Source organism: Juglans microcarpa x Juglans regia, chromosome 6D, assembly GCF_004785595.1.
Source record: "Juglans microcarpa x Juglans regia isolate MS1-56 chromosome 6D, Jm3101_v1.0, whole genome shotgun sequence".
Taxonomy (NCBI): Eukaryota; Viridiplantae; Streptophyta; class Magnoliopsida; order Fagales; family Juglandaceae; genus Juglans; species Juglans microcarpa x Juglans regia.
This window is the reverse complement of record NC_054604.1, coordinates 23,216,250-23,240,824: the sequence shown is the minus strand read 5'-3', so window position 1 is coordinate 23,240,824 and position 24,575 is coordinate 23,216,250. Positions and strand designations below refer to the sequence as shown.

The 24,575-nt window shown below is 35.9% G+C and overlaps 1 protein-coding gene across 2 annotated transcripts; it reads left to right on the top strand.

Moving 5' to 3' along the window:
* The first annotated feature begins 8,325 nt into the window (after window positions 1-8,325).
* On the top strand, window positions 8,326-17,241 carry LOC121235616. 2 transcript variants are annotated; one of them, XM_041131952.1, is made up of 5 exons: window positions 8,326-8,660; window positions 12,764-12,825; window positions 15,493-15,583; window positions 16,154-16,256; window positions 16,345-17,241. In XM_041131952.1, the coding sequence occupies exons 1-5, from the start codon at window positions 8,512-8,514 to the stop codon at window positions 17,047-17,049; spliced, it is 1,110 nt and encodes a 369-aa protein (XP_040987886.1). In that variant the 5' UTR covers window positions 8,326-8,511; the 3' UTR covers window positions 17,050-17,241. The 2 variants fall into 2 exon arrangements, with proteins under 2 accessions (XP_040987886.1, XP_040987885.1); XM_041131951.1 differs by lacking the exon at window positions 12,764-12,825 and having other exon boundaries at window positions 8,504-8,660.
* The last annotated feature ends 7,334 nt before the right edge of the window (window positions 17,242-24,575 follow it).

Sequence of the window (24,575 nt, the reverse complement as noted above, 5' to 3'; positions counted from 1 at the left end):
AGCATTACTTTGGAAATAAAAACATCTTGGTACTATCTATAATCAGACATCTGATGACTTCTAAGATTATTTAACTGGTCCCTGATACGGCTAGTTATGTCAGATGGTGTGCCAATAAAATGCTTTAAAATTGTATAAATCAAAGTATAATCTCCATTAGATTGGGCAGATCCAATGGATTCATAAAAAATAGGTAACCCTTTATCATTACACTTGACAACGTTCTAAATGGTTTCCTTGGCATCTCTGGTTAGGTGTTTTTCCCACTACTTTCTCAAAACACCAGAAAAACCTTGTGTTAAAATCTTAACAATATCAGGTTGCCTAATATTATTATTTACATAAGCATTTGCCACAAGAGACATTTTACTCATGGTATTCATGATTTCTTGTTCAGAGAAACCATCAATATTCCACTCGTAAACTTTGTCAGCAGAGTAAGAAGATTGGCTTTGAAAAACTTTTTCTTCAAATTGTAAATCAGTAGGAGTAGGCCTGGAATACCAGTTCTTCGTTAGACTCATTGGTTTGGGTCCTTTTGAAGAAAATCTGGCTATTTCAGGTTTTAAAACAATATCTTAAAAATTCTTTTCAAGTAAATCAAGATCCTTTTCTTCAGAAGAGTGATCGTTAGAAGACTCATCTGTAGTTTCAGCAAGAACTTCTTCTTCTATTTCTTTGTTAGTCAAAGCACTAGTAGAAGGCTGTTCTCTTTACAGATCATTAAGCATTTGATCAATCTTATCTAAAGTCTTTACCTGTGGATTTTTAAAATCAATTTTGGCTCGACTTTCAGGTAAGATAATCAAAGGTTTTTCAATTATTTTCTTTGGTTGATCTGTAGTCAAAACCAAAGGAATAGGATCAGGTTTTTCAACCTTTTCTTCAATCCGATCTAGCTGTTGTCCGATCGTTTGAAGAGCAAGATTCACAAAGTTATTTTGAGAAATAACTTTTTTTGTTTCTTTGAGAATCTTGTCATTCTCAGGATCTCTGGAAACAGTTTTTGAGATTTTGAAAGGTAAAGCAGATATCTCAATCCCTTTATGGGTGATGAGAACAGTCTCCAAATGTGGATGGCTAGACTGAACTACCATTTTACCTTCTTCCTTGACAAAATCAGTTTTAACAACATTCAAAGTATTGTTAGAAACATAAATATTATCAACAAAATCAAAGAAAAGAATATGTTTTTGTTGCTTATTCATTTCTTCTTTCCATTTCCGTTTAACACGTTATTTTTCTTTTTCAGAATACTTTGCATGGTAGGCTTTTCACCTAGCACTGTTTTTTGAAAGTTTGTATTCTTCAAAAAGATAAACAAGATTATTAAGCACTAGTAGAAGGCTGTTCTCTTTTCAGATCATTAAGCATTTGATCAATCTTATCTAAAGTATTTACCTGTGGATTTTTAAAATCAATTTTGGCTCGACTTTCAGGTAAGATAATTAAAGGTTTTTCAATTATTTTCTTTGGTTGATCTGTAGTCAAAACCAAAGGAATAGAATCAGGTTTTTCAACCTTTTCTTCAATCCGATCTAGCTGTTGTCCGATCGTTTGAAGAGCAAGATTCACAAAGTTATTTTGAGAAATAACTTTTTTTGTTTCTTTGAGAATCTTGTCATTCTCAGGATCTCTGGAAACAGTTTTTGAGATTTTGAAAGGTGAAGCAGATATCTCAATCCCTTTATGGGTGATGAGAACAGTCTCCAAATGTGGATGGCTAGACTGAACTACCATTTTACCTTCTTCCTTGACAAAATCAGTTTTAACAACATTCAAAGTATTGTTAGAAACATAAATATTATCAACAAAATCAAAGAAAAGAATATATTTTTGTTGCTTATTCATTTCTTCTTTCCATTTCCGTTTAACACGTTATTTTTCTTTTTCAGAATACTTTGCATGGTAGGCTTTTCACCTAGCACTGTTTTTTGAAAGTTTGTATTCTTCAAAAAGATAAACAAGATCATACGTAAATGGTTTATTCAACACAGTTAAACTGTGATGAACTTGTAGTGCAACAGGAGCTACCATATCTGAAGCTGTAGGTGATAAAAATGAGTCATCTTCTTTATCGGCTTCATTATGAATAGGGTGGTTTTTAGAGGATCCAGCATCCTGTACAGAGTAAAAAGCAGAAGTAACTTGAGAGGACGTAGAGAGTCCTTTCAGTTTTAAAACAGGATTAACTAGTTAGGCAGTTTTAACAGAATCTTCCAGAAATTGTTTGAGATTTTGATATCTTCTTACTAGAATTTCTGACCCTGCAAAAGAAGAATTAGATCCAGCAAAAGAATTTCTTCTTAGCCCTGGAGATCTATTCTGATCAAAGTTAATTTTAATAGTTCCATCCAAATATTGTTGAATGTTACTTGGGTAACTGTCAACAAGGTTTCGAGGAATAGGAGGAACCTCATCTTCCAAAATCCACTCTTTGGGAAGAATTATATCTTTCCAAAAAATCATTTTTGAAGTTGAAACATCTGCATCTAGGGTTAAATTCTGGATCAAAAGAGTTTTTCCCTGGATGGATTTTGCAATAGCCTTTGGATTTAAACTCGTTTTTAAAAGACGATAATAAATCCTGTAAATCAAAGTAAGGGGTTTGCTACCCTTAAGCATATCATATCCAGAAGTTAAAATGTTTAAGGTTAAACATTTTAAAATATGTTTATCATCAAGAGCAAGTGTTAAATCTGGATAACAATTAAAATGGACTGGTCCATCCGTTAGAGAGGATTGGATCATTCCGAGAATACTTGTTTCAAAATTATTAAATCTGGCATCCCTTAAACAAAATAATACGGATGCATTGATGCCTCTCCTTGTTAAAGGTTTAGCAGCAATTTGGACAGATCCAATATGAATATATCTAAAACCTTGTTCCAAGAATTTGATTATCTATTTTTCTTGAAAAAGATAACATTTTTCTTGGGTTTTGGAAATGGCATAAGTTTGTTCAACAGTACGCACGTAAAACTGTGTGTGCATAGATCTCTCAAACCAATTGGTTCGATAGATCGTGCTAACATCAAGTTTTAGAATCTTCCATGATCCCAGCACAGACGACTTTGATGCTTCAAAAGCACAGTTTTCCTCATTAACTATATCAGGCGGCATAGCCGACCTGGAACTAATTGTTGAATTGGATCTATTCATCCAACTCATTTTGTCCTAGGACAACTTCGACCGTCGCATCTCAGGGGTCTGCGAACTTACCACTCTCGGCCTTCGGGTTTGAACCTATAGCTGCCATATATATATATATATATATATTAAAAATTCTCTATATAAATACCTCAAACTCTAACTTCTTTATGTCTTTCCTCTCATTTTCTACTCCACATACCCACCTCTCTTCTCTTCTCTTATTCTCCTTCCTCTCACCTGCTATACTTCATCTTTTTTCTTTCTTCTTCTTTTTTTTCTCATCTCAGTCATTGTCTTCTTCCCCCCCCCCCCCAACCAAGACGGGGCTATAAGTCACGACCAAGTTGCAAGTTGGCTGTCGGTCACTACCATAGTTTGGTTATGGGTCGCAACCATAGTTTGGCTTTGAGTTTCTACGATCTAAGACCACTGTCGCCGTCGTGGATATGTAAGTTAAAGACCCACGAATGCTCATGGGTCTGCGAATTTTATGACCACGATTGTGGCTGTGGGTCTATGGGGTTGATGACCCACGATCATGGCTGTGGGTCTGTGTTACTATGCACAAATCAAGGGTTTCTTGTTGGTTTTGTGCGATTCTTTTTATGTCTTTACGATTTTGTGCAATTTTTTTGATGTATTTGCGATTTTGTGCAATTTATTGTTTGTGAAAAATTTGTTACTGGACAGGATGGACGGATGGTGATGGTGTTAATCCACCCGCTCGGCAAGTAGATGCGGATGTTCAAAGATGTGGGCGGAAAAGAGGTGTAGGGGTCAGATTTAGCCACCCGTCCGGATGGAGACGGGTTGTGGGAAGGTTGGGTTGTCCATCTCTAACATAGGTCACACCATGATCCATGGAGATTTCCCGTTTAGGGTGGGTAGCATCCCTACCTTTGACAACCACAAATCTTTACAATATATTATTGCCGCAAGTGTTGCATTTTTGTTTATTTTAAAGACTCGATCTTAAACAAGAATGCATATTGAAAAACATTGGTATTTGAAAGTAAAAAATGGAATTTGTGATAGTTTAGAGTGTAAAATGAGAAACTAAAAAGTGTAATTTCTCCTAAGAATATTACATTGAACAACTACAAACAACTATATAATAATTCCAATTACATATTGATAACTAAGTCTATACTAACTTCCTAATTCCCTTTCAATACATTACAATCTATCTACAATACAAGAGTGGGTTTAGAGCCTACTAAGTAGGAATTGATGTGATGACATGAACCAAAAAGTTCCACTACAGATCCCATATTGGACTAAAATACTCTTGCTACAGATGTTGATTTGACCAAAGTGTTCTTGCAAGAGACCTTAGTTAGGCTAAAATGGTCCTGCTTCACATCCGAACAGGCTAAAGTACTCTTACAACAAATCAAATTAGACAGAAACAACCATGATCCAAAACAAATCGAAAACTCTAAACTATCGACAACCAGAAATCTCTAGAACCAAAAATCTTCATAACCAGAACTTGTGACCATGGGCCACGACCGAGTTAAGAGATCCAAGGACCACATTGCAACCCACAGTAGCTTCGATCCAATAATCCATGGTAGAGATAGACCGTAACACCCATGACCACAAAAGGGATGGACCATGGGGTGACACACGGTAAAGATGACCACCCATTGGCAAGGATCACTATAGAGATTAACCATAATCTCCACAACTAGAAACTAGAAATCTCCAGAACCAGTGATCCACAATAGCGTTGATTCGGTGATCTAGTGATCTCACGATATCGTTGATCTAGTGACACACCACAAAGTTAAGAGATCCCACGATAGTGTCAACCTAGTGGCCCACATAAGGGATGGACCATGGCACGACCCATGCTAGAGATGGACAACCGCGTTGATATGACCCATACAATTCACCATGGTGTGACCAACAATATGCTTTCCTATACTCAAAGTTCACCTTACGTTGACATGACCCATTGAACACTTTTGCTACCCATTGTGTTTGTCGGGGGCCGAGGTGGCAAGCACTTTTGCTTAGTTGGGTGCAAGCACTTTATGGTCGACTTGAGGGTCGTACACTTTTGCTCGCCCTCCAAGGTGCTCGCACTGGGGGGAGCACTTTGCCATCATGTGCTTGCCTTGGTGGTAAGCACCTTTGCTCGCCTCTGGGTGAACCTTCATGCTCCTTCACGATGCATGTCCTTACTATTGCTCTTAATGTTGCTTGCCTCATCGAGCATTCTTTGCTTGCCCTGGGAAGAAGGGTAGGGGGAAGGGTATGTTTGCTCGCTCTTCCACCCAGTGAGCTCTTTTGCTCACCCTTAATCGAACCTTAATGCTCCTTCACGGTCATCGAGGGGGCGACCACTATTGCCAATGGGCTAAACTTTGTTGCTCCTCATGGTGCTCGCCTCAGGTGCTACTCGAGGTTGAGCTATTTTAATCGCACAAAGGGGAGCACTTTGCCATCCTGTGCTCACCTTGGTGGTGAGCATTGTTACTCTTCATGGTGCTCACCATGAGTTCGACCTATTCTTCGTCGCCCAAGGGTTCTAGTTTTTGTTGCTTGCCCTTTGGTTCGAGCATTCTTTACTCGCCCGGTGTGTGAGCTATCTTTGCTCGCTGGGTATTCTAGGTGGCATGCATTTTTGCTCACCCTCTGGGTTTTGAGCACTTTTGCTCACCCATCCACTTCGAACTCTTTTGTTCTCTCTTGGCCGAACCTTCATGCTTATTCATGGTGCTCGCCGAGGGGGCGATCATTGTTGCTCTTCAAAAGGGTGAGTTTTGTTGCTCCTCATGGTGCTCGCCGTTGGCCTTTGGCGTGAGCACTTTCACTTGCCTCTTGTCCAAGCTCTTGTTGCTCGCCCTAGGGTCCAAGCTCTCCTTGCTCGCCCCTAGGTCCGAGCATCTTTGTTCGCCTCGAGTTATTAGCATTTTTTGCTCACCCCTGGGTCCAAGCACTTACCTCCTACAGTGTTAAAAAACATCAATTCCTTCTTCTTCTTCTTTTCAAATTTCAAATAATTTTTATATGGGGAGCCAGGCATGTGCGTTGCATGTGCCCTCCTACCAATAATCTCATAAAGCATTACTTAGATTAAAAAAAGTCATTTATTTGAACGTATTAAATAAATGCTAGACATACATAGGGAATTATAAGAAAGTTACTTTCAAACTAATTGGACTTTATGTGACACTTATTTTAAAACTTTCAATCTTATTAATAATTAATAGGGATTAGAAAGGCCACAATAGGGTTCATCTTTGTATTTGTTAGTAATTCAAATCTCTATGTTTATAAATAATGAAAACATTTGTTAAGAAAAAACTACATTCACTCTTGGTCAAGAGTAATTCTTGATACAATTTTAGAATGTGCGAGTTCTATCCAATTCTTTTGATAAAAATGTGGGGTCATTCATCACTTTTGGTCAAAAGTGCATCACGTGAGAATCAACAATTTGTATGATTAAATAAATTACATAAATGGTATATTGCTGTCATTTTTTGAAATGTTTAAAAATCATTAAAGTCATGTCTTAACCCATCAATTCAAGGGAATGATAAAGAATTCTGGAAGAAATAAATACCGTTTTCGGTTCTCTCAATGAATAGATTATAATGAAGAATCAAGATAAATTCTAAAGGAGACCAAAAAAAAAAAAAAAAAAAAAAATGCGTGGTGAGAGACCGCTCAATAAATGAAATGCCTAAAGGTTTTCTTTTGTGTTATTTGAAAATTATCCAACTTAAGAAGAATTATTGGTTGATAAATAACTCATTTCTCTGCCTTTGACCCCCTCAGTCACTATGAACCCCCTAATCAGTGCAGTGGGATGTGTGTGTGTTTTTTTTAATCTATCTCTTGACTTGAAATGAAAGTATGTTTGATTTGAAAAAGGATCTTAGAGTGTCTAGGGTTGTGCTAGGAGGGTCTTCTTAACACCTTCTTTTTTCTTCTCATCAGAGTGATTTCACAAATACTTGTTGTGGTAAGGAAGAAGGAGGGAAACGAGCATACTTGGAGAGTGAAGTACACCGAAGAGGAATATATTGATGCTCTCCCAATTGGTTGGACCGTATGTGCGATGATTTATGTTGTTATTAACATCGATATTTCCATCTCTATAGTAGGATCCACAACTCAAATTAAAGTGATGAAATAAGTAGCCGACTAACTAAAATTGGAATTGTCGCAATTTGCAGAATTATAATCCTTTGCACAATTTGCACAATTGGCAAGAGTCAACAACTACGTGAGTTGCTTAAAACATCACAATTAGCCCCTAAAAAGTACTTTTTTTTTTAAAATTTTTTTTGAATGTCCCAAATATGCTGCATTTTGTTTTTAAAAAAGATGGTGTGAGAATTGCACTTCTTAATCATAGTTTTAAATTATGTTCCGTTCTAGTTAGAATTTTCATTCCGGTGTAGTATTCGATATACTATACATCCCCATTATGTTTTGGTATTTGGAACTTAAAATCATCTCAACTCATCATTACAATTTTTTTCAAATTCTAACACAAAATATAATAAAAAATTCAACTTTTTCAAATTCAAAAATAATAATAATATTAAAAAATAATATTTTATTATCTTAACTCAACTCTATTCAACTCAGTTCAACATTCAAACGCAACCTAATGTCAATTTTGTAACTTTTTGTATTTGGATGACATTTTTATCAATTACAGCTTTAGACAACATTCATGTAATTTTAAAATTTAAAAGGAATTTATATAATTTAAATTTATTTTTAACTTTAGTATTTAAATATCTCCACTCACTCTCTCTCTTTTAAATCTCATTAGTTTTAATGATTTCTCAGCTCTTTATTTTATTCTGTTTTTTTGTCTCGACTAAGTTTGTGATATATATATATATATATTTTATTATTATCTTTTATCACTAATATTTCTGTTTTTTTGTTAATGTTTTTAATGTATACTCATTTTAGAAATCTTCAATTCTTTTTTATATATACATATATATACATATATGATACACACCTACGTGTGTGTATATATATGTGTATTTTTTTTTAATTAATTATCAGTTTATAAGTACAGCTATCGGAACACATTTAAATCGAAATGATCGTATATAAGAAATTTAAAACATTGATCATATGTCTGAAGGCCGTACAAGTTATTTTGAATATACCGATCCGGCCCATAATTAGATATGGCCCGGCATACAAAAGAACCCCATTTCTGCGGTGCGGTGCTGCCGAACCCTTAATTCCAAATCGGCGCCTGAACCCATATCGAGTTCTCCTCGGGCGCCAAAAGCAACAAAAGCAAATTTGGTTTCAAATCCCTCTCGCTTGCTCGCTGGCTTCGAAGAAGAGCAGCTCGAGCATTCATACATGGCGGCCTCATCGCCAGCCCTAACCCATAACACCCCCGCCACCGCCGCGGCTAACAGTTCGGCGCACCGTACGGACACGCCGCCTAAGACCCTTCGCGGGCTCAACAAGCCCAAGTGTCAGATATGTGGCAATGTTGCTCGCTCCAGGTATTCTCTGACTTATTTTGTTTGTACATGTATAGGTTTCGAAACCCTACAATTCTGTCATAAGCCTGTGCTTGTGTTGGTGTATTGTTTACTTTTGGGGTTTCGGGTAGGTTTTGATTAACTTATGGATACAGTTTTTTCCTCGCTTGAAGCTTTAATAATTTCTTTTTTATTTGGAAAGCACGAAAATTAAGTGAAAAAGCTCGAAGAGTCGTGGGTTTGGGTATTGACTAGTGGTGTGCAGTAAAGCACAAAGAAGGTCTACTGAAAATGTGTTTTGAGAGGAAGGCCTTTCTTAGGCACATGAATTGGAGATTAAGCTCTGTAACACTGTTAGAAGTTTTTGGCCACATTGACAATCAGAAGTCAACACTGTTGGAGGAATTGATGGAGTTAGAGGGCAAGGAAATACTGGGAGATACCTCGGAGGAGGTATTATTGAGGAAGGGCACGGTTATGGCAAATTTGGAGAGGGTTTTGTTGTCGGAAGAGACTTCATGGCGCCAAAAATCCAGGGCTCTTTGGCTGAAATAAGGTGATAAGTGTACGAAGTTCTTTTATAAAGTGGCTAATTCACATCGGCGCAACAATGCTATTGAGTTGCTACATTCAGGTTCTCAAGTGCTATCTTTTCCTTTCGAGCTAGAAAACCATATAGTGCATTATTATGAGACCCTTCTCACAGAATCGGCTTCGTGGAGGCTGAAGCTTGATGCCTTGTCTTTTGGGCCAATTGACTCTCAGAGTGTGAGTGTTTTGGAGAGACCTTTTAATGAAGATAAGATTTACAAGGTAATCTCTGGTATGGCTAAGGATAAAGCACGGGGCCCAGATGGTTTTTCCATGGGTTTCTTTCAAACTTGTTGGGACATATTGAAAGGTGATGTTTTGCAGGTTTTTTTGTGAATTTCACTATTTTCAAAAGTTTGAAAAATCCCTTAATGCGACGTTCATTGCTCTCATTCCCAAGAAACTCAAGGCTTCGATTATTGAGGATTTTCGCCCTATAAGCCTAGTTAGTAGTGTTTACAAGATTATTTCAAAGGTTCTTGCCAACCGGTTAAGCCCTGTGTTGGAACGTATTATTTCCAAGCCTCAGAACGCATTTATTCGTGGGGACAAATTCTTGATTTGGTGCTTATTGCAAATGAGTGCTTGGATTATAGATTGCGGGAGGGAGGTTCAGGTATTCTGTGCAAGCTTGACATGGAGAAGGCTTATGACCATGTGAACTAGGAATTCCTTTTATACCTGCTTGAAAGTGTGGTTTTGGGGATAAGTGGATTTGTTGGATGCGTCATTGTATTTCAACCGCCCGGTTCTCAGTTCTAGTTAACGGTACACCTGCTGGATTTTTTGATAGTTTCTGGGGTTTGCGGCAAGGAGATCATTTTTCTCCTCTTTTATTTGTTATACTTATGGAGGCTTTAAATCGGATGGTGCAAGCCGCTGTTAGTGGAGGTTTCTTATCTGGTTTTTAGGTGGGTTTTGGCTTTGGTGGCCCTATTATCATCTCACACCTTCTTTTTGCAGATGATACTTTAGTCTTTTGTGAAGCGGATAATAGCTAGATCCAAGCCCTACGAGCATTGTTACTTTAGCAGTATTGGGGCTTAAGATGAATCTTGGTAAGTCTGAGATGGTTCCGATGGGTGCGGTCTCAAATATCCTCAGTTTAGCAAGCCTCTTGGATTGTAAGGTGTCCTCTTTACCAATGAAATATTTGGGTCTTTCGTTGGAAACAACTTTCAAAGCTAGAGCTATATGGGATGGGGTTGTGGAAAAGATAGAGAAAAGGTTGGCTAATTGCAAACGGGTGTATTTATCGAAAATGGGCTGTCTCACTCTTATCAAGAGTACTCTTACTAACCTCCCCACATATTTTTTTTATCTTTGTTTTCTATGCATGCAGGGGTAGTAAATAGGATCGAGAAACTCTTTAGGATGTTTTTATGGGGGGGCTTGGGGGAGGAGAAGAAATTCCATCTAGTTAGATGGAAGACAATATGTGCCCTGATTGTGTGTGGAGGGTTGGGAGTGTGTAACTTAAGAATTTTTAATAAAGCTTTATTGGGGAAATGTTTATGGAGATATCACTCGGAGGGGGATCATTGTGGAAGGAAATTATCGACGCTAGATATGGTGCTGCTTGGGGTGGTTGGTGCTCCAACTAAGTAAGAGGGGGGGTATGGTGTGGGTTTATGGAAGTTTATAAGGAAGAAGTGGTCATGCTTTGAAAAACAGATTTGCTTTGTAGTCGGAGAGGGCAATCAAATCAGTTTTTGGCGGGACGTGTGGTGTGGTGATCATGCATTGGAAAGGGCTTTCCCGGCTCTCTATCATATTGCAGTTAATAGGGAGCCTTTTGTGGCGGATATGCGGTTATCTTTTCATGATTCTCATTAGTGGAATATTCTTTTTAATAGGGATTTTCATGATTGAGAACTATCTATTGTTTCAGATTTTTTCAACCTACTATATTCCATGATGACTCCTATGGCACAGTGGGATAGATTGAAGTGGAGATCTAATAATCACAATAAATGTACAGTTAAGGCGTATTATAAAATTTTGTCAACATAGGATCATACTCCATTTCCTTGGAAGAATATTTGGAGGTCTCGTGTGCCTTCTAAATTAGTCTTTTTTGTATGGAATTCCACTTTTGGGAAGATCTTGACCACAGACAATCTAAGGAAGAGAGGATGTGTAGTGATGGATTGGTGTTATTTGTGTAAAAAGAATGGAGAACTTGTGGATCATCTCTTACTACATTGTGAGGTAACAATGGTGCTATGGGACGAGATCTTTCAAATGGTTGATGTTGCTTGGGTTATGCCGTTGAGGGTGGTGGATTTGTTGGGTTGTTGGAGGAAGATGCAAGGCTGTCATCAAGTGATAGCAATGTGGAAGATGATTCTGTTGTACATCATGTGGTGTATTTGGACAGAAAGGAATGCATGTTGCTTTGAAGATAAAGAACGTACAATAGCTGAGTTGAAGAATTTTTTTCTCTACACTTTATAATGCTTTGGTTTTCCACTATTGTATTAAGGAAAACACTATGCTCACAGAGGATTTCTACCGAAATTCTCTATCAATTTTTTTTTTAATTTTTTTTTACTTAGTGATTAAGTAAGTGTTTTTAAATGAATATGTGATTTTTTTTTATTTTAAAAAAATATTTAAATAGTTTAAAAAAATAGTGAAAGAAAAAGTAAAAAAAATAAGTAAAAAATTTGAAGTATTCTTTTGTATACTTCCTGTGTACATGGACTATGCCTTTTTTATTCAATTCAATAATATTTATCTTATCAAAAAAAAAAAAAAAAAAAAAAAAAAAAAAAAAACACTGTTAGAAGACGAGATCATTGGGTAAAGGGCGCTGCTTTTGCCTCGACCCTCTAGAACTCTTTAAGAGACAGAGAACATGTCATATGGACTAGTGATAGTGTGAAGAGCAACACTCACCCTTTTTTATGGTGGATATTTTGGAAGATTTTACATACCCGAGTTATCAAATGGTGCTCCTAGGTCTTTCTGAGTAAATAGAAAAAGAAGCATACATAGAAGGATGTTGTACAAACCCAAGTGAACATATTCGTTGAGTAAGAGAAATCCTACAAAATTGATGTATTGTAAGGATGGTTAAGGGTGAAAATTACTTTGATAGGTTTTTTTTCTTTTTTTTTTTTTTTTTGGGAATAGAAATTTTACAGAAGGTCTTTTTTTTTTTTTTTTTTTTTTTTTTTTTTTTTTTTTTTTTTTTTTTTTTTTTTTTTTTTTTAAAGATTTCTGTTATATTTTTTACATTGAAATAACCCTTAGGGGTTGGCTCAAGTGGTAAAGGCCTTAGACTTGGTGGTATGCTCCGTCCAGGTCTAAGGTTCGAATCCTCTTGGGTGCATACAATTTCTAGGGGCTATCGGACTAGGGGATTTTTTCCTTGAATTAACTGAGGTGCACTTGCGGGAAACTCTTTCCTGAGAGCTTGTGCACCTCCGGGATTAGTAGGGATGTTGTTCTTAGACACTTGGTGCCAATAAAAAAAATACTTTATACATTGAAATTATACCCTTTCCTAAGCAAAACTGACAATGCAGGTGTCCGTTCAAGTCATGCAAGAGTTGCTGTTCGAGAGATCAAAACCCTTGTCCTATTCACGGTATGCTAACTTGACGCATACATGTAATGTTGAAGATTGATATATTTTGTCCCAAGGTCATTGCTTGATGGCTGCATTGTTGAATTATATCTATTTTCACTGTAATATAATAGGAAAATCATACCCAACATGCTCACCATTGATGTTCTTTTAGATACGTTGTGTTTACAGTCTCTGGGGTGGGTTCCTCGTCATAAACATATATATATATATAAATAATAAGAAACCAGTACCCAACATTCTCACCATTGATGTCATTTAGGTGCCCATTCTGAACCTATTTGCTGCTTTCATTGATTCCTCTCTGCCGTCTGCATGTCTAACATAAAGACAGTTATTAGCTTTTCAGGGATCTGCATAATTTTTGCTCCAAGCAAAAAAAAAAAAAAAAAAAAAAAAAAAAAAAAAAAAAAAAAAAAAAAGAAAGATCTCTGACTGTATTAGAGGCCAGGCATGGCTTCCAAAGGGGTGCCCTGTCCTAAGGGAATTGTGCAATCCTTGGTTTTACATAAGTCAGTCATCTTGTTGTGGTACATAGGTTAGCATAGAAAGAAACTTTGTCCGTGTGCATATAGTATTTTTTTTTTACATTTTGGAGTTATCTCCCCATATGATTTACAATTTCTTTAGTTGAATAACAAATGTCAATTTATTTGTTAAAAGAAAGGGTTTTTGGCTATAAATGTTCATTTCTATAATGAGAGATTTTTCAAACTACTAAGAAGATACCTAAACATTCAAATAATTACACCTTGTATACGTGTTGGAGAACATACATGTTGGCTGAGCAAGAACATAGTGGTTTGTGCCACTACATAGGCTGTTAGAAGAAGTCGAACATACTTGGGGATCTTTTCTTTGACTTTTGGAATCTTCACCTTAAGCACTGTGATTCATTAAGTAGTTGAGGACCACATGAGATGATGGTGACAATAGTAAGTTTGAATGTAACATTGTTGGTTAAGCTCATTTATTTAAGGTTTTGGTTTAGAGAAGTACTACAGACACAGAGATTACACAAAAGTAAACTCACAAAGTGACCTAGCTTGATGTGGTACGTTAGATTGTAAAGTTACTTTTATCCTATGGTTACTTTTAAGTGGTATCACCACGTGTTGTATCAAATGGTATGAAAGCCAATGTTTCAGGGGCACAAGTGTTTGATGCAGTTGTGTTATTGATGTCTCTCACATAATAGTGATGCTAACTCCCCCGTTAACTCCATCAAAGGTTGGATAAACGCTTGAGCTTGAATGGTGGTGAGTGGAGGTGTTTATGCATGTGTGCTGGTGGTTTCCAAAGTAGCACGAGGTAACTCCTATGGTTGTTTTTATGACATGGAACCTCACTAAGCCAGGGTCCTTCAAATCCACCCTGGGAGTAAACCTCGCATACATGTTTTTTTTTTTTTGGATAAGTTTCCTCACATACACAACCCCACCTACCAGAATCTTGTATTAGGTGATTCGGAGGAACCCTTAGTGCAGAGTCAAACCTAGGATGTCGGAGTCACTCAACCAAACCCGCCCTTTGACTACTAGGCTGCACCTTGATTGGTAAGGTACTATGGTAAGTCCGTATATGATTGAGCAGAAAGCTTTCAAAGAGTAGTATTTTAGAGTGTGGGCCATGTCATCCAAACCAATAAACAAGAATAGTCGAAAATGGATTCCATGTTTTGTCTTTTGGTACAAAGAGCAGATGAGAGAGCCCTTTTGCTCTTTTTCCCTGCTATGAAAAATTAGGAATGAATTATTCTATTCGAGGAAAATCTAGGTATGTCCCATTGTCTTAGTGGCTTTAAAGAGTTGAATTTTTTTATTTTGGTATGCTCATGAAGTTTTCTATGTCTCTTTGGGTCTTGCCTTTCTCAACATTTTTCTTGTAGTTGTAAAGACGCTGGTTAGTGAGACCTAGAAATAAAAAGTTTTCTACAGTCTGCAAAATGAATAAACATTGAAGTTTTCATTTTGGCGAAGAATACCTCAAGCAAGTATGACAAATTAGTGAGTATAAATTCGGCGATTCAATAATGTCAAGTCTGCAAAATGAATAAACATTGAAGTTTTCATTTTGGCGAAGAATACCTCTAGCAAGTATGACAAATTAGTGAGTATAAGTTTGGCGATGCGGTAATGTCAAGTCTTTTCTGATTGTTGCAATATCCTGAAGAGGTTATCAAGTAGTTTGGCTTTCCCAACGCAAACAATTTTTCCTAAAACCTAGTCGAGTTAGGTATATATCAGATAATTCATAGAGGTTAGAGTTTTTTATTTATATTTATTCTTTTCCTTGGACTTTATAGTTTTCAGATCGTTATATGAATATAGTATGAATCTATATCATTAGCAAGCAAGATCAGAATTTGTGAGAGAAAATAAAGAGAGCAAATAACAGCATTAAAAGATATCAGAAAAATTGTAGTTTTTTTTATTCTTCCGAATTCCGATCAGGCATTTTTGGGGAACAACAAATGGGTTTTATCATTTCAATGTTTCAATTCTTTTATCCAAATGAAGTGTATGTACTGTAAAGAAGTATTCAAAGGCATTTCTACTCCTGCTTTGAGGCTGATAAGGAGATTTATGGCTTTTTTTTAGGTTTGCCCTTTTTTTTTTTTTGTGAGCATGACCTTATTCCTCTTTTCCTTATTTCTTATTAATGCAGTTTTGAAAGCACATGCAACTGTCCCAGACAAGACACTGAGTCCTAGCACTCCTATGTTTGACCAGCAGGCAACTGAGGCATCTCCCTCAGGGTAAGTATTGAGCATCAATAAACCAGATGTGCATCTGATTCCATCGCAAATCATTTCACCTATGTTTCCAGTGTTTAGGACAACAGCAACCTGGAAAATAATTTTTCTTAAAGAATTGCATTGCATTTTTTCATGTCTGACTTTATGGTCAGTTCTGAGTGCCTTTGTATTATCACCAAGTTATAAATATTTTCCACACGAAATTAATCACAATATTGCAAAGAAATAGCCTACTTAATCACATGCTCAACATCATTGGATTGAATGGTTGACCGAGCTGCTTGTTTGTATAAACCACTTCTTTAATGATTTCTGTATGGGATGTGATTAGGTTAAGAACTCTGTTTGCTCTCATTTCTGGTTTAATTAGTCAATTAAATTCGCATTTCATATGCAAAGTTTGTTTTTGCTTTTATTTCAATGCTTTCTTTTCTGAGGCTCCCATATATATATATATATATTTAGTAACTTCTTTGACATGCTTCTTGTTACAAATCACTTCAGTTGAATAATCAGTCTTTCAAGTTTTTGGCTCTGAACATTTTGTTTTGTTTTTGGGCTTTATTTCAGGTCTTCACTTAGAGTTACATCACTTCGGCAACTTTCCAACAATTTTGCCCAGTTTAATAATGTTCAAATACCACTACGATCAAGAAAGCCATTGACTAGAAAGGTGCAAGGAATGCATCAATATATTTTTGTAAATGTTTGAGATATTGTTGCTTTAAATTTACTTGTCCTGATATTTGAAGTTATCTCAGGATGCTGCAGCGATTAATGAATGGAGATTTTCCAAGTTAAAGGAATACAAGGACAGAAACATCGAAGTGGAGGATGAAGCTTTTGACCGATATATGCAGAATATTAGTTTACTTGAAGAAGTATTTTTGGTGAAATCTATTATTGAAGGGTCCATTGAGGACGAGTCCTCTGTTTCAAATCCCAACGCTACTTCCTTGGAGGCCAACACTGAGATGTTGGTCTCAGGACTGAAGTTGCGGCTAAGATCAAACGCAATAAGAGCTGATAACTTCAAACAGAGGATACAACAAATTGTTCATCAGGGATTAAAGAAGCTTCAGAAGCCTGATTTGAATGATGGCATTAATGAACCAAGTGACCAAGATGAACCTAATGAAGGACCAAAAAAGGCCAAAATTGGGAAGAAGGAGAAGGCTTCGGTCATGAGTGATCTGATTGATAAGTTGAACAAAGCTCGGAATGAGGAGGATCTTAAGTCTTGCTTGGAGATGAAATTACAGCTCTTTAATCAGGACACAGTCTCTAGTAAAAAAGAAATCCAAGATGCAGCCCCGAAGGACCAGATTCCTAAAGTTGATTCAGAACCCAGAAAAGAGTTGCCTTATTCTTTGAAAAAATTGATTAGCACGACAGAAATTGATGAAGAAACTCTCAACAGGATTGATGCACATTTCTCTTCCCTTGAGCAGATACATCGTCTATGATTTTTGGATGGAATTTTCAATTGGGGATAGACCTAAAGTTAGCTTGTCTATAGGATTAAATGTCGTAAGGTGATTATGAAATATTGTACTCTGTTGTAACATTAGTGATTTTTGTTTCCAAATACTCCTCAATTGTCCATTGATGCAAATTTCTTATAATGTTCAAATGCCAATTTCTTCTGATTTGTAGCACGCAGAAATCGAGAAATGAGTTCTGATTTGCATTCTTGTTCCACATCTATATAGCGGATATGCTTATTCATTTGTGGAGCCATCAACTGCTCATGATATTGATTTATGGCTAGGGCATCAAATGGCTAGATATTAGCCTGTGTTCATGGACCTAAAACCTCAACCTCACCTTTGAAAGTAGGTCAAGTACCACCATTGGACCTAACGGTTTTCTTTGGGTTGGGCCAATTTAACCCGTTGTGATTATCTTGCAACGTAGCAATTGCTTACTGCAGAGATATGAATTAAATTTATGGACCAGGATGTGGATACAGAGTTTGGGCTTGGGTTTGAATGTGAAAGCAAACCCTAGCTCTCCAGTACTCTAGTCTAAACCGTTTATTTTCCTAAAGAACGAATGCTACCGTCTCCACCCTAGAGCAGGTTCCATTGCTCCCTCTCTTTTTCATTTCCTTTTTTATTCATTTTTTTTGTGCTGAGATTTCCATGAGGCCCTCTCGTTTTTGACTTTTCCAAATTTGACTTTGAAGGCTACACATTAGGGCCGGGTACACCATATTCTATATTTTGGAAAAAGAAAATTAAAAAAATATATATAAAAAAGAAAAAGAAAAACTATAGGCAGCCTAGCTATTTGGTTAAGAAAGTGGGTCAGTAGCTGAAAGAGACCTCAAAGCAGGTCATGCTATATACAGAATATAGCCCGGCCCTTTGTTTTCGGCCAAGCATACATACAAATAATACTCTTATCTCGAATTGTCAACCCTTGCAAGAAACCTCAATTTGGAATATGTAGTTTTCAAGTGATCATCTATCGGAAAGCTAGCTAGCTCCTCCATTAAACATTGCTTTTTTATAACTTGGTCATAATTTACTGTTTGTTTGTTTGTTTGGATGCCAATGGAAATGGCACTCGATGATTCTCTTTTTTTCTTAGAGTCAGAAATCCACCTCTTAATTGGAATAAAACAATAGAAAAGAAAAGGATCACCATCTATATATATATATATATATAATGGGTAAGATTCTGACATGATGTTATACGGCCATTTTCTTTCATGCATTTTCTTAATATACTGTCCCTCTACATATGTGGTTCTTTCAATTGGGAAAAGGAAAAAAAAGAAAAAAAAAGTAATTCTCATGATCTCAAAGGGACATCCAAAGATTTCTTGATACATTAGTTGTCTTTGAATCAAAGTCATATTAATATTATATTTCATGAGATGGATTGCTAGCTGGTGCCTTAAAATTAAAAAAAAAAAAAAAAAAAAAAAAAAAAAGGAATCCTAAATGGGTTCTAACCTAAAAGCATATACCCATTATGACAAAGAAATCCCATCCGAGTTTCTTCGCCAACTTTTGTTTTTTCAAACAAATTTTGAACCATCAAGCTTCTTTGTGGGTTTCTTAATGGGATGTGCTTTTCCTTGCTTTATTCTCCTCCTACATTTCTCTCCTGCACGCACAACAACTTTCTTGGTGGATATCAATCTTTCTACACACCATTTTCCCTTGAAACAAGGCCATCAATACTTTCGACTTCAGTGGCTATACTCATCTCAACATCAACTTTTTGCAGTAGGGCCTTTTTCAAATTAATCAATCCCATTATCATGGCGAGTAGTACTGCTCTCTACCTGTTAATCTTAATTAATCATGATTCTTTCTAATTAATTTTATTAATTCATTTGCACTATATTATTATTATTATTCTCCCACCAAAATCAGAGATCAAGACATAAATATTACTCAAAATCATAATGCAAGGGCCACAAACGACTTCGAAGATTATTAAAAAGGACACGATTCTTATTTATTCCTTGATTCATGCTAAATTTTCCAATTTTCAACGGGGTATCAGTACTCCTCCTAATTAATTGGCATATATATATATATATATATATAATCCCTTTAATTTACAAGGAAAATTAATTCCAAATTCGATCTATTTACTGATCTCCAAGGACTTCCATTAATATTGATCATTCTGATCATCACATGCCATGATCCGATCCATTTGGAACCTTTCTTCATTTGTTTAACTTAGCCCACGATCACGAACTATAATTATGTTGGCAACAAGGATTAAAGAAAAGATAAGAATATCACATGGCAATGGTGTTGCCAATTAAAGCCCCATTAGTTACAAAAAAAAAAAAAAAAAAATGCAAGAAAGATGCAATATATGCCCCTAATGGCTATCAAGAAAGCTCACATAGATTGACAAGGGAAGCATCATTTTATCCGATGTTTCGTTTTACATACAAACATATAATAAATATTCCTCCTTTTAAAAAAGTTTTCCCCCATGTGTATGTGCGGCCAAGAATCATGGCTTCTCTATAATTGTGTATTGGTACTATTAGAGAGATCAGCTGCGCGCGATTTCTGCCATTCGGATGCCACTAGTTTATGGCCTAAACTGTGCTCCAAAAAAGAAAGAAAGAAAATTAAAAAGATTTCAGTAAGGTCATGTTTGCCTGTCAACTCCCACGTACAGGGCCATGTGGTTTTTTGCACACTATTCTAGAATCTCATAAACATTATCTCTCTCTCTCTCTCTCTCTGATCATCTGAGACATGCATGCGGAACCAGCAGGCTGAAAAGCTTCTCTACATGGGTAGCTTTTGATGCTATTCATGAGCATACTTCGAGGTGGTCTGATCTAGTGCCAATTATGTATCCATCCATTAATTGTAATATGGTAAGGGTTATAATAATTAGTTGGAGAGTTGAAATAATAATCAGTAGCTAATTCATTAGGGTTTTTAAATTACTGTTAATTTGGCATAAAAAGGTAGGGGGAATCGTGCCCATTAATGTTCGAGTTGCCCCTAAATCTGGGGCATGCAGTCTTGAGTAAAGTGGGACACACTTCTTTTGGGAGGTATATAGATATTACCTCCAAGAGAACTGATTCTAATGATTAAGGTCATTACTTGCATATATACATATAGATTACAAAACAATGTATGGCTGATCAAAATCAAGGGTACGTTAGCTAGGCAAGCTCAATCGAGGAGATGAATAAAAGTACTGAAAGAAAGATAGGTATCTTTCATGGTCCCTACTGGCCGGGCCGGACTTTATTATTAATCCCTCAACAGCTGCGATTCATGTGTCCCTCCTCAAAACCCATTAAGCCAAAAGAGAATGCTCCTATTAGCTAGCGAATAGATTGGTCATGTGTGTGGTGGCTTATCATGATCCCTTATAAATTAGGTTCAAGGAATTATGCGTATCTGAATATTAATAATGCTTTGGTAACACGGCACTACATGAGATCATGATCATATAGGGCTAGCTGTGGAATCAGGTCAAAAGAAAAGCAATTAGCAGCAGGGTGGAAATTAATCCATCATGCATAATTATATTGTTCCATGCATAAACTATTCCAAGAGACAAATCCAAAAAAGAAATGCCAACTTCCAACGTCTTAAATATTTTCTCAAAATCATGTAATTAGTACGTTATTTTTAACTTATATATATATATATATATATATATATATATATATATATATAGCTTAGCAAGCTAGATAGCTAGGTGCATGCAGGTTCAATTCCACCAGATAGGTCGATCATTACTGCATGCTATATATGATAATATATTATTATAACGTCGTCGACATGATCAAACATGGACGTTGAAGGTTAATTCCAATTTTTGTTGCTTAATTATCCGATCCTCCTAACTTTTCCCTCGTGTCGTTTCATGTTGAATGTTTTCTTTTCTTACCAAAAAAAAAAAAAAAAAAAAAACAATAAGTGGGACAGTTAGTAGATAGAGATTTGAGATCAACTTTATCAAAATTGCTTTGAATTCTCCATTATAAGCAAGTAGCTGCTAGGCCCTTCCAGGGTTATGCATGTAAGACAAAATATAATACATCATTTTGCAACTCCTCTTGCTTAATTCATTTTCTTAAATGGTGATCGATCGATGCATCCTATCTTACCTATATATATATATATATATTATATATCCTTAGGCGCCGCTACAAGATGATCAGTACCACTTTTTTTTTTTTGGGTTATTCTGGTGTCGTGTTTTGCTCATCTAGCTCTTACCTAAGATAAAGACACCCCCGGCCATTTATAATTAATCTTCCCAAAATACATCCTAAATATATGCATATAGTACCTTCTATTTTAATCATGTATTGCAATCAAATGCAACTGATCAACTTGAGATCAAAGGTCCTTCAGAGAAAAGAAGTAGCAGTACTAGTACTACTTTGATGAATGAAAGAGTTGACCGTTTCAGATAAATATCTGAAGTGGTTGGTGTGTGCATATTAATGTCGCACAAAAGTGTTTGGCCAACGTATAAAGACTGTCGGGAAACTTTGAGATAATTGAGAGAGATCAGCTAGAGCATCCTCTTTGGACCAGAATTAATATAGCAGCAAGTGGACAGTACTACTTTCGGCATGTTTAAAACGCAAAAAATTAGGTTAAAATTAATTAACTTAATTGGGTACTCATGTCTTGTTCCCTATTAATATAAGCTCATTGGCATGCATTATATATATATATATAGCCAGGTGCATGCATCAAATTTCATGACATTAATTCCAAATTCCTTTTTCTTACAAACTTTAATTATTTAATTAGGTGCTTCGATCACTTTTCACTTAGCTTGTTAATTATTTCTAACTCGTTCAGGTGATCTAAATTTATATAAAATTTCCTATTTTTTTTTAAATATATCTTTATTTGGCCTGCAGTGATCATTATGATTTAACAGGAATATAATGGCATATATATATATATATATATTATATAGTGTTTATGATCATGTCATGAGATTATAAAGTTCCTTTGATGAGCTCATGAACCATATATAATTTAATTTATTTATTTTTGTTCCGCCTTTGATTTCATCGTTGGAATAATTATTATTATTATTTTTTAACAAAAGCAAATTATTAGGTGTTTAGATTTATTAATTATTTAATTCTATATGCCAAAAGCAGGCGCGCCACTAGAGTTAATTAGATACCGTAAACAAGGATTTGATTATGACATAGTAGACTCCTGCATGATGCTGTGATTGGAGGGGCCTATGGATTTCATTTTCACATTGCTTAATGGACAATATAATGTAATTAATTACATATATATTATTTAATTGCTTGGAAAAATAGCTAGATAAAACCAAAAATGAGCACAGACCAGCCAATAAAAATGGGCAACGACAATTGCAATATTGCTGTCTAAGGCAACATCATCTGTATTTTCTAGACCAAACAAAAGTACTTGCGCTACTCTTGTCTGCATGTTACATGTCTCTTCTGTTTTTTTGTTTAATTAATATATTACGACTTATATGCCAATGGAAATATCCATATTCATCAACAGTGAGAGGTGCTGCTTACCGATCGAGAGTATAGTAGTACTATGTATTAGGGATAAGAACAAATTAGAAATGAATTAATAATGCCCTGAATCAAGTAGAATACTGTCAATTCAGTGTACTTATATATATATATATATATATATATATGAACTTCGGAATTTACTAGAATTATTAGTTTTCTATTATCTATGAAATAGAATTTACTAGCTAGGTTTATATTCGATGTACAATGATTTCGAATCGTATAAACACAGCTGGTTGTGTTGAAATTTTATAAATTTACTTCTACACCACCATTGGAAGATGATGATCATGAGGAGATCGATTAATATATAGCCTCAAGCTTCATAAATGGCTGTATTATGATTATATATACTATATATATATATATAATCCAAAATTTGAGGAGTGTTCATCCACCCATCATGTCTATGGCATAATCCCATCAATTATTTTGAATACAAAATTATTCTTATGAAGGGAGGGGGAGGCACAAAAAAAAGTTATTATATTTCTGATCACTAGTTATCTCTTGATCAATTAAATCAAGCAAATAATTAATTAAGCATCTGATTTTGGTGTGGTACTTGGCATAATAATCTAGACACAAACAAGAAGCAAGCCAACATAATGTAGCCAATAACAAACAATTTAATAACATGATCAAGCTGCCTAGCTACCATCTTTATAACTAAAAGAACCGACCCAGCTCATATATAGCTTGGGTTGTTGAAATGATAGAAGGTGGAAACAAGGTCTAATCCACCATGATGAAGGGGAGAAAAAAAAAAGAGAGAGAGAGAGGAAAATGATAATTAATCTTAAAGATAGAAAGAGAGATTAGGATCATGGAGTACTTAAAAATTATATAGAAAAACAACAAAATTGCAAGGAGCAAACAAGTGGCCTGGAGAATAGATTAATAATGGATACATATCATGCATATATGTACTAGATTCGTACTGGTGGTGGTAGCAGCTTTGTATTTCATGTGTGTCCTAATTAAGACACATGTAGAGCACATGATATGGTTGAATTCAATTCCTACCCATTTTTATAATTGCTCACAAAGCACATAGAATGGGAAAGACTTGGGGCCCCCTTATGGTAAAGATGACAACGTATACCCCATTGCTGAAGTAATGGGTGTGTCAGTAGTTTTACTAGCCAGGCCAGAAGAGAGAGAGAGAGAGAGAGAGAGAGAGAGAGAGAGAGAGAGAGAGAGAGTCTGTCAATGGATCGGGTACAAGAGTACCTTCATTGGTCCTAATAGTTTAGCCCAAATATAATGGCAGTGGGCCCATTGGTGTTTTGTCAAATGTCAGTTTCCGTTTTGGGTACTGCATGCAGTCATGTGTCTTTAGACGGTGAAAAACAAAAGAATACATAGTAAAGTGCTAAAGCTAGCCAACTACCACCTTGCTTTTCACTTTCTCTCTCAACTAATTATGAAAGCTTGCAGATGTTTTAATTCTTCCAAGAACTTAAAATCAAAATTTGCTACGGCCACCAAAGTTGGCCGGCTGGCTTCTTTTTTCATGAGCAAGTTTTCCAATAATATTGTAGATATATTAATCAAAAGAGTTATCTATGTAGATGGGGCCTGGGGGTTAGATATATAATCATGATCAGATAGATGATACCCTAGTCCTTGCAGTCTTTCAAACTTTAATATTTATATGAAAGATCAGTTGCAAATCCACCCACGTTTTATGGCACAGATCATGAAAGAGGATCAGAGAGAGAGAGAGGGAGGGAGACAGTTTCAAAGGATATTACATCGTGCATATGATCAAGGCAGGTTGGGCAAATTAAACTGGTGTGGAAAACCTAGAAGAAAGTTTAATTCATTAAAACCCCCCATCATCAAGAAGATTATAAAGATTGGAACCAAAAAGAAAAAAAAAACTATATATTCCAATATTAAATTAGCAAGGTCGTCGACGTCATCATGATGATGATCTCCATC

Bases quoted from the DNA above. Each gene is read 5' to 3' on its own strand.
- LOC121235616 (XM_041131952.1), top strand. From the start codon at position 8,512: ATGGCGGCCTCATCGCCAGCCCTAACCCATAACACCCCCGCCACCGCC. The intron at 8,661-12,763 runs GTATTCTCTGAC...CTGACAATGCAG, and splicing joins GGCAATGTTGCTCGCTCCAG to GTGTCCGTTCAAGTCATGCA. The intron at 15,584-16,153 runs GTAAGTATTGAG...GCTTTATTTCAG, and splicing joins ACTGAGGCATCTCCCTCAGG to GTCTTCACTTAGAGTTACAT.